Source organism: Camelus bactrianus, chromosome 16 (genome assembly GCF_048773025.1).
Source record: "Camelus bactrianus isolate YW-2024 breed Bactrian camel chromosome 16, ASM4877302v1, whole genome shotgun sequence".
Lineage (NCBI taxonomy): Eukaryota > Metazoa > Chordata > Mammalia > Artiodactyla > Camelidae > Camelus > Camelus bactrianus.
Genome location: NC_133554.1, coordinates 5,130,161 through 5,140,641, shown reverse-complemented (window position 1 = coordinate 5,140,641; position 10,481 = coordinate 5,130,161). Strand labels below are relative to the sequence as shown.

Here is a 10,481-nt window from a genome sequence, read left to right as displayed (position 1 = left end):
AGCCGCGCACCGCTCGGGATCGGGGTGGGGTGGCACCGGCCACGGCAGGGGGGCATCTGGCCGTGCTGCGGGCCAGCTCCAGAGGGGACACTCCCGCCTTGCTCCCGGGCCCCCCTCTTTGCCGCTTTGATGAGCCCGTGTCCTGGGCTTTGGTGACGCGGAGCTTCGCGCGCTGCGAGGGGGGAGCGGCGAAGAGGAGCCCCACCTCCCCCGGGCGCCCCGGCGTGTAGACGTGGGCGGCGGGGCGCGGCTGCCCCCCTGCGCTCCCCCTCCCTCCCCCGCCGTCCCTGCCGTCCCCTCCCCTCGCGGCGCTCCCGCGTGTGCGGGTGTGAGTGCGTGTGTCTCCCTCGCTTCCTCTCTCACACGCTCCGGCACTAGTGAGGCGGCGAGCCGCCGGCTCCCGGCTCGCTCGCTCGCTCCGGCCGCTGCACTCCCGCCTGGCCGCCGCGCCGCCGCCTCTGCAGTCGCAGCCGGGCATGGTGAGTGAGTGAGGTCGGGCGCCGCGCGTTCCCCCGGCTCGCCGCCGGACCCCGGCCGCGGCCCGCTCCGTCCCGGGGAGCCGGCGGCGGCGGCGGCGGGAGCGCGCTGCGGGGCCGGCGGCCGGGGGGCAGGCGGCCCGTGCCCCCGGGGGAGGGGGGGGGCGGGCCCCGTCTCGGGAGCCGGCTCCTCGCCCCTCCCGGCCCCGAGCCTCGCTCCTCGAGGGCTGCGCGCTCCCTCCCCGCCCGCCGCTCGCCTCCCGCCTCCCGCTCCGGGAGCGCCCGTCGCCCCACCCCGTGACCGGCTCCCCGTCTCGTCCGCAGGACCCGCCCGGACGGGACCACACCGCTGCCGCCGCCGCCGCCCGGAGCCGCGCTTCGGGTCCCGCCTGAGCCGAGCCGCGCGCGGGGCCGCCGCCGCCGCCGCCGGCGGGGGATGGGGCTGCCCGTGAGGCGCGCCGAGCCCGCAGGGGGAGCGCGGAGCCGGCGCGCAGCCTGAGCCCGAGCCGCCCGCGCCGGGCAGGTCCGTGCGCACCGCGCTCCGCCGCCGCCGCCGCCGCCCGCGCCCCGATGGCGCCATCGCTCCAGCGCCGCTGACCGCCCCGCGCTGCCAGCCCGGCCCGCGCGGCCCCCTCGGAGCCCGGCCGGCCGGAGGAGCGGCCTGCCGCCGAAGCCTCCCCGCGCCCTCCCGCCCGGCCCCGCCATGGCGCTGCGGCGCCTCCTGCTGCTGCTGCTGCTGCTACTCTCGCTCGAGTCCCTGGACCTGCTGCCCGGCGCCCAGGGCGCCCGCGGCCGCGCCGCCAACCGGACCCTGAGCGCCGGCGCCGCGGCCGTCGGGGGCCGGCGGCCCGGGGGCGCCCTGGCCCGGGGCGGCCGCGAGCTGAACGGCACCGTCCGGGCGCCCGGCGTCCCGGAGGCGGGGAGCCGGCGAGGGCAGCCCGCGGCGGCGGTGGCGGCGGCCAGCACGGCCGTCACCTACGAGACGTGCTGGGGCTACTACGACGTGAGCGGCCAGTACGACAAGGAGTTCGAGTGTAACAACAGCGAGAGCGGCTACCTGTACTGCTGCGGCACCTGCTACTATCGCTTCTGCTGCAAGAAGCGCCACGAGAAGCTGGACCAGCGCCAGTGCACCAACTACCAGAGCCCGGTGTGGGTCCAGACGCCCAGCACCAAGGTGGTGTCGCCGGGGCCCGAGAACAAGTACGACCCGGAGAAGGACAAGACCAACTTCACCGTCTACATCACCTGCGGGGTGATCGCCTTCGTCATCGTGGCCGGCGTCTTCGCTAAGGTCTCCTACGACAAGGCCCACCGCCCTCCGCGGGAGATGAACATCCACAGGTGAGAGCGGCCTCCCGGCGGCCTCGGCCCTCTTCACGTGCTTCCCGGTCCTCTCCGCTCTGGGCATCACCCCCTCTCTCTGGGCTCTCGTAATTCACTTCCTCCACCCCCTTCTTTGACAGGCAACACGCCAGCGCCTTTTGCACCCTCTTCTCCATTTTCCCGGGAAGACACGCTTTGGTGGGTAGGGCGATTTACAAGGCAAAGTAAAGAGTGGTGGAGTCCATGAGTTTTGAGTATAAGAATTTTATGAATTCTGTAATCCTGGGTGGGGGTCCGGGGTGTAGTTTTCATGGCATGTGGGCACTTTGGTGTCAGCTCTTATTTATGTGGTTTTTCCGAGTCAAACCAGAGTGTCAGGTTCAACATAGGAAACTGAACAATGTGGGAACCTTACTGAAAAGAGCCTTAACCGGATGTTCCCTTGTGTTGGAGAAGGGGGTGATGAGGAAAGGATGTCTTCCGGGGTACGAGGGAATGAAGATTTACCCATTGCATCTTGACCAAGGGCAGATGGTGTCTCTTTGTTGCATCCTGCCGAGTGGGACGCTTATCGTCCCTGCTGAGGCTGGAGGACTTGTTCTTTTAAACCCTGCAGGCAGAACTCTGAGTTAACACTTCTTGCTGTGTTAAACCCGGTGGGCATCTTTCACTGCTTACACTAGGGAGGCAGGGAGTGCTGCCTCCTACCAAAACTTACGCCCAGGGCTCAAAATATGGTAGCCCGTGGTTCCACCCTGACTGCCTCCCACCCTGACTGCCTCTAGCTCCTGGTGTGCCCCTTAGGGAGTCAAAGCCGGGGGAACAGGAAGCCAGCCTTTCTTTACAACTCTGGGAACGGTGCACCCAAGGGATGCAAACTCAGCTCTGTTCCCAGTCCCCTCGTGCTGATGAATGCCTGGATGTGGTTCAGCCAAGTCTTTCAAGGAACAAACCTTGCCCTAGGACATGCCTCCATTTCTAGCTCATGATGTGTGTGCTGCCCTATTACCCGGGACCACCCCCCAGACACACCTGTTCAGAGTTTGCCCAGCAGACCCCCACCCCGAGCCTTACAGCTTTAGCTCATCTCTGCACTCTGCTTGGTATCCTTTTGGCCTGAAAACCTTCTTCCCTCGCTACTGTGGACATTAATCACCTGTACCTTGATGAAGAGACAGAAAGGCAGATAGAAATTTCTGGGCATGATTTTTTTTTCCTCCCTGGATACTTGTGGGTGTTGAGAAAACATAATAAGTCTGGTGGATTTTGAGTCAAGTCCACAGAGTGTGGCTACTTGAATATTGACCAACTCCGGTGCTGGAATTGGGTGCTTCCCCAAAGAGATGGCTTTATAATCCTCGCTTAATAACCCCAGAGTGCCATTGCCTCCGCTCCAGCCCCATCTTATCTCTCAGGGAGTAAGTCTGGGGCCGGTTGGTGCCGGGAGCTGATGGAGGAATCGGGGCGGTGATCTGTGATCAGGCCTGGCTCTTAAAAGCAAAGGGTAGGTGGGAGGGAGAGCAAACTAAGGACAGGACACCCCTTCCTTCGGGTCCTGGCCGGGCACCCTCTCTTGCCTCACCTTGGAGAGCAGAGAAGGAAGTGCCTGTGGGTGCTTACCCTCTGCCCCTGCCGCCAGGTCCCCAGGGTTGTCCACCTTCACCTTCTGCCACTCCGGCCTCTCCTCACCCCATTCATTCTGGCCATGACCTCCTGCTGGTTGATTCCCAGGAACCTTTCTTTGGGTTTCTCTCTTCTCCTAGCCCTTTTCTGCACTCTTAGTGAGACCTGCCCGCCTGCCCTGCCCTCCGCTTCCTACTGAGTTTATTCATCATCCCCTGGGAGGATGTTGATGGTCTCCAGGTGCTGGCGCTGGCCTGTATTCTATGCACTGTGACCTTGGAGATGTCACTGACCCTCCTGGTCAACCCCAAACTAGGGTGACGAATGTGTATAAGGGTGTGCGGCTCAGTGGTGATGCCACGGGGGTGCTTTCTCTCTGAGGCTGGAACAGAGAGGTAACCACAGGAAGGGCAATGAGTTTCAGCCCTCAGACCATTATGTAAATATGGGATGTTTCTCCCTAGAATTCACCTCCTGATTTTATTCAGTTCACAGCACCTCTCCCAGCAGCTGCAGTCTCGCCTGATCAGTGCTTTGGAAACCATCATATTGATGCTTGTTAGGTAGGGGACAAAGCCTGTCTCTGTGTTTGGGGCGTGGGGGAGGGGACAGAGGCTGAGACATTGACCTAGGACACTCCCCGAGTGACCTTGGGCAGGTCAGGGAAACTTCCTTTCCGATCTTGGGTAACTCAGGCACAGCGGTACCCCCTCTCGACCTCTCCCTTCCGAGGCATGTTGGGGTGAGTGTGTGTGCATTGCAGGAGCTGCCCCAACACCCCGCACCAGGTGTCTGTGGTGCCACCCCTCTCTCACTTTGCCCACGCCTCAGAGGTCGCTGCTTGCTGTTCCAGGGAGTTTTTGGTACAAATTGTCCTGTTGGAGAACTGGGGTAGGGAAAAAGAGAGAGTGATGGAGAAGGAGATAAACAGTCACACCTTAACGAGTTCTCCCCAGGGAAAGTGGAGGAGGAGGAAGGTACACTCTTCCGAGGTCAACAGACGTGCACTCGGTTACATATTCTGAGACAGTTCAGCAAAGGCAAAGAGCTCATTCCAGCGTGTGATCCTCTGTGAGGACGGTAGCTGGGCAAACGGGCTGAGCGGGAGGGAGGACTCACGGAGAGGGAGAGCTGGGAAGGGTTAGAAGGGTGAGAGGAAGATTGCCGCCCCAGAACGAGCTGCCTGCCTTCTCTGGCATCCATCTGAGCCTGGCCAGCCCTCCACCTACCCTGTACTCACCCCTTGGGGCAGGGCTTCCTCTAACCTCTCCAGCCCCTGCAGCAAAGAACAGATTTGTTAGTCTTTTCCTGAACTGAGGAGACCTTGCCACCCGTTACTGTGTGAGGAGTCAGTGTCTGTGGGGGGAACTCTCAGCCCTCTAGGACTCTCACATCAGAGCCCAGGAGCCCAGACGCTCAGCTGGACCCCAGGGAGGGGAAGGAGGGGGCCAGAGGGACCAAAGGCAAAGCCAGGCTCTGGATCTGGAGAGCCCTGGACATCCGGTGCCCACCTTTCCAACCAGAACCCCATTTCCCACCAGGATCTCTACCTCCCATGGCCCTTCTTTTCACTTGCCCCAGGGGAGGCTGGACCACAGGCGTCCACCGATTTCAGTGTTTCCTGACCAGCTTCTGCAGTGCTTCCCTGGGGCTGTTTGTTCAGGGAGGGGCTGCCCGGTCCTCCAAGGGCCGGGGCCCTGCTCAGGACATGGCCTCTGAGACGGGCTTCCTGTCAACACTCAGTTCCATCCCAGCCATCTCACATTCAGACCTGTTCCTCCCTCCTCACCCTGTGTTGATTCATTAGCGTCTTGGAGATGAGAATCATTCTGAGGGAGGAACCGTGTGGCTTTTTTTAAAACGGCTAATTAACAGATGGGCCAGGAAGCTATTAGGATGCTGTAGATGCAGTTGGTGAGGCCAGAGGTGCCCGGGGTCCTCCCACTGCTTGCACAGGGATGGATGGATGGAGGAATTCAGGGCTGGGATAGGGGTGGACAGAGGCCTGTGGGAAGAAAAACTCAAGCTGACGTTATTAGGGAAAAGGCAGAGCATTAAGAAGGCGCCCCTGATAGCCATCAAAAGGGGCCTTCATCTTTGGGTTCCTCTGCTTATTTCTAGAAACATCAAGGGAGCACTTTGTTCTACCTTTCCTCCCTCCAGAAATTAAATACGGACCCAGAGAGCTCTGTTTTGTCCTCAGAGACCGCACCACCACGGTAGCAGGACCACTTTGCCGGCTGATTTAGTGAGTTCTCCTCCTAGGTTCCTGGGCAGTGAATTGTCAGACCACACCAAACACTCCATTTTTGAAGCACCGTGGGCTCCAATGATGTAATGAGTTGATGTAAACAGAGAGTCAACTTGTTTTTTTTACTTCAAATATAGCAATTGGAAAGAAAGAAAGAAAAAAAAGCATCTTGCCTTGGACTGAAGGTCTTAAGCTTGCATGTTTTCCATTTTCTTTGAGTGAGAAAAAAAAATGCATGGAGGGAAAGCGATGAAATTGTGGAAGAATTTAAGAAGGCTTGTGGAGGAAGGAGCTGGGGAGGACACCAGGAAGACAGAAAGAAGCCAAAGTAGTAAAAGGAACAAAGTGGACGGCATTGCCCAGATCCTTTAGCTACAGGCATAAACATTCATTCAGCAGATGAACCCTGCCTGCCTGCTGTGGGCAAGGAACCTTTCAAACTGTAAAACAGCCTATCAAGTGTATGTTACCTTTGACCTGAGACTAAGCAGAGTTCATTCTTCTTTTTTTTTTTTTTAATTATTGAAGTCTAGTTGCTTTACAATACTGTGTTCGTTTCTGGTGTACAGCAGAGTGATTCAGTCATACCTTACGTATATATATGTATACATACACATATTCCTTTTCATACTCTTTTTCATTATGGGTTATTGATTTAGCAGGTCAGCCATGCAACAGTCCCTGTACTTGGACCATTCTCCTCAGAATATTGCTTACTGTCTTCCTGGCCTCTTGCACCTGACCCCAGCCCTAGAAGGCATGCACATCTGTCCCCTTTTCCTGCCTCCAGCCCTGCCCCAGGCTCAGAGCACAGTCCTTTGGAGGAATCTGCTGCTGAGATGCTAAGAGTTTAGCCCCAGTTCTAGGCTGACAAGACACAGGAGGAGAAGGTCTGGTGCATTGTTTTCAGCCTGTTTTAATGAGAGATCGGAGTGACTGTGCAGTCGATTCAGATCGGCTGTGCAGGAAACAGTGGTTAAGACAGCTGAAAAAGTGAGCCGACTGAAGGAGGTTGATTGGCTAGTCCCAGACAGTCATGCCCTGGGACTGGAAGGGAAGGGAAAACAGGGAAAGAGGCTTCATCCTCCCAGTTCCACTGCCTGATTCTCCAGGGCCTGGCAGGGTCACCGTGAGATCTTAACGTCCTGACTCCTCTGCAGTCAGTGAGAATCCCCACTGCTTGTTGGAACGAGCACCCAGCTCCCGGCCGGCCGCTGGGGATCCCCTTCTGCCATCTCTGCCCTCTCCCCGCCATTCCAAGTCCTGCACAATCTATTTTTGAAATTAGGGTGAATTCAAGTGCATTTTGTCTTCCAATGCTGGTTATATTCCCTTGACAATCTGTACCCTGTGGAGCCACGAAGTTGTGGCTCGAATATGCTAGTGTCTAGAATGCCTCAGACTGGTGATCGGGGAGGGGGCTCTGACTGATTGTATTACAGCCTAGGTTAAATTCATTTTTAAAGAACCCTCTGCTGTGATTTTTCTCCCCACTCTTTGCTCTATCTTAGGAAACTCCTACCCATTATTTTCCCTGAGTCCCATTTATGACCCCACATTTCCAGCATCTTTTTTGTCAGATGTTGCCAACCAGGAAGAGGGCTTGGTGGGGGGGGTTTACCAGCGACCCCTCAGAGGGTCTCAGTCCCTTTGCAGACCTTGAGCAGGCTTATTTCACCCCATTCAGGACAGATTGCTAACCTTGCGTGTTGATTTATTTATTTATTAGTTTTGTTTTTTTTTATTGAAAAGTAATTGATATACAACATTGGTTTCAGGTGTACAGCAAAGTATTTCAGTTATCTATATACATACATATATATAATTAAATATATTAATATATATTTTTTTCAGATACTCTTCCATTATCTTTTTTTTTTTTTTTAATTTCTAGAAGTAAAACCAAAATGTTCTGAACAGACAGAAGAGGACTTTCTATTATCTATCTGTGGTCCATTAGAGAACCATAGAATTTGTATTGCAGGCAAGTCATTTAACTGAACTCCCAGGGAGGCCGGAGGATGCTGCCAGGGTCCCCAGCAAGGGGGTGAGTGGTCCTGGACTGGAAGCCAGAGTCCTGGGCCAGCACTCTCTTCACAGTACCACTCAGCCTCATCCTCTTGCCCGGTGGAAATCCATTCTGCTTTGCTTTACCTACATGTTTCCCAGTCATTGCCAAATGACTTTCAGATGTTTAGAGACATGAGTGACATTCTTCTCCCTTCCCCTGCTCCCTTGCATTTTTCCAGCCCTTTCTCACTCAGCTTTTCCATCCACTAAGATGATTTCCGTTGACCCTCCCCCAGTCCTTTGCAGTTTCTCCGCATTCCTTTGGAAATTCCTGATCTAAGGTTATTATTATCATTATCCTTTCGTAAGAGCTGAGGAACACAGACTGTTTGAAGAAGGAAAATATGACACAAGCCAAAGAGTTGTGAACCAGGCAATGGGTCACTGGACAAAACTATGGGCAGAGATCTGTAATTAGATATATGGACAGTATTGTGCTGTACACCAGAAATTGACACACAACATTGTAAACTGACTATGCTTCAAAAAAAAAAAACCAATATGGACAGTGAATGCTCCGTCTCTTCCCCCAGAGCTGAGTGGGGATGCTGAAACCAACCAGGTCTATGGGTTTCAGCTTTTCCAGATACTGGAGCCCTCCAGCATCCTGTGGCTCCGAGTGTAGGTGATTCCAGGTTTGTCCTGCAGTCTGGCCCCTGCGTATGACAGCGCTGTAACCCACAGAAGCGTGTTTACTGGTGCCCGTCCTGCCCTTTCCCCGCTCTGGGCTGAGGTACCACAGGGTCAAGGTGGATGCCAGATGAGGGGTCAAGAGAAGCTTTATGGAGGATGGCTAATGAATCTGGAAGGTTGGGTCCCATCATTACGTGAAGTTAACCTCTGTGGCATGCTGTCTGGGGCTTTTGCCTGCACGGTGCCCAATTCCTCCTTTGAAAGAACCAGGATGTATGTGTCCTAATGTGTCGTCCTTCTGAGCAGTCACCTTGGGAGGCCACACACTGATTCTTCCCCGGAAAGTGTTGCTGCTGTTCCTCTCCTGGAGGTGCTTTCAGAGCCTGTGTGTGTCGTTTAGACTTTCCGGTAGTGCTTTTTTATACCCCAGGGTAGATGTGAGTCTTGTAAGCAGCTCTGCCGTGGGGCTGAGGCCGATGAATGAAGTAGGTGCTCGGCTGGTTATTCATCAGAAGGGAAGTGCTTCCAGGAAGGGGACCTCCGTCCCAGGAGCGGCAGCGGCTGCCTCCAAAGGGAGGTGCACAGAAGCGGCGTCCCACTTCTGGATGAGGGCCCTGCAGCTCAGAGTCCTGCACTCCGTATGACTGCTAGGAAGGGGTCCCTGCCACGTGGAAGGTTAATTACCGGCCTTAGGAAAATCAGCTTCATGCTCTAGCAGTGTGTCCGGCAGACAGTGGAGGAGCCGGGAGAGAAGGGAAAAGAAGGGGTTCAATATGCAGAAAATGGCCCACATAACGGCCCAGAAAGTGTTAAAAAAAAAAAAAAAAAGAATGTCCTACGTTTCTGAATGAGCTAGTAGCAGACAGCTCAACTGAGATTCTGCATCTGATTCTGAGGGTAAAGGGACCTGATGTGTTTGGGATGCATACGGCCAGGTGCCCTCCCTCCTCTCCAGCTGAATGCCATGGCCTCTGAGAATTGCCGGTAGACTCCTCACTCGCATTGGCTGTGCCTCCCCAGACTCCCCCCCCAAAAGTGCATTCATTCAACGGGTTGATCACAGACATGGAGCGAGGGTGGGGCAGGCTGAGTTTAAGGGCAGGTGACAAGGGGCCACCAGGTGCAACAGTTGTGGCCAATTCTTGCTCCTCTTTGGTGCTGGGGAACGGCGGGCTGTGCAGCTGTGGGTGGTGAGGGGCTGGGCCGGGGCAGAGCCTCTGGCCCTGCTGCCCCCTGAAGGTCACTCTCGAACACTCTGGGAGGAGTCAGACCTGCTCTGGGGCTGAGCAGCCCCCTCCCTCTGCGCAGATGTCAGGAAGGGGGAACCCTGTCTCCCAGGAGTTTGCACAGCCCCATCACCTGTCACTCTGGGAAGCCAGTGTTGAGGAGAACCTCTGAGCTCAGTCAGATGTGGACTCAAGGTCACATGGGTGAAGCAGGGAGGGTGATAGGGAAACACTCGAAAGAGCTCCTTCTCCGGGGCCTGTGCTGCACCCAGCATCTCACTGCATCCTTCCGCCACCCCGAGTCTTCTGCCCGCTTAGCAGATGACAAAATCCACTCAAAGAGGCTTAGTAACTTGCTCAGGGTGACACAGCTAGTCCATTGCTGGTCTCCATCTCCTTTGGGGGCCAAAAAGGCAGCTGGTTCTCACTTCCCCAAATGTAAACAGGTCAGTGGTACTGGATCACTGGAGAAAGCGAAGACCCACCTGCCTGTGCCCCGGGAAGTGCTGTCACTATAAGGGACAGGAGGATGAGTGACCTTCGGACCAGCGTACCTTGGAGCCTGGCTGGAGGCCTCGGTTGTACTGCATACGGGGCACGAAGGCACCCAGGGCAGCGGAAGGGCTCCTCTTCAAGGATGGAGTATATTGGCGGAGGACAGTGAAGGCAATACAAGGAAAGTGTGAAATAAAGACCAACAAACAAGAGCACCCTGATTTTAATTGAAAAAACCACCTCCCCCAGCAAACAGTATTGAAAGGACCTCAGGGCAGTTCTGCACCGAGTCCTAGCTCCCGAGAGTCACCGGACGCTAGAGAAAAGAAGCAACTTGGGGACGAGGGGACGGATGTCGGGCCCTTCTCAGCTTGAATTACT

General features: G+C 56.1%; 1 protein-coding gene across 1 annotated transcript in view; it reads left to right on the top strand.

Moving 5' to 3' along the window:
• Positions 1-838: 838 nt before the first annotated feature.
• The window catches only part of LOC123619928 (protein shisa-6-like), a 115,868-nt gene continuing 106,225 nt past the window's right edge, over positions 839-10,481 (top strand). The window contains exon 1 of the mRNA XM_074342148.1: positions 839-1,820. Coding sequence (XP_074198249.1) covers positions 1,180-1,820 — 641 coding nt within the window. The 5' untranslated portion in view covers positions 839-1,179. The remainder of the gene's footprint in view (positions 1,821-10,481) is intronic.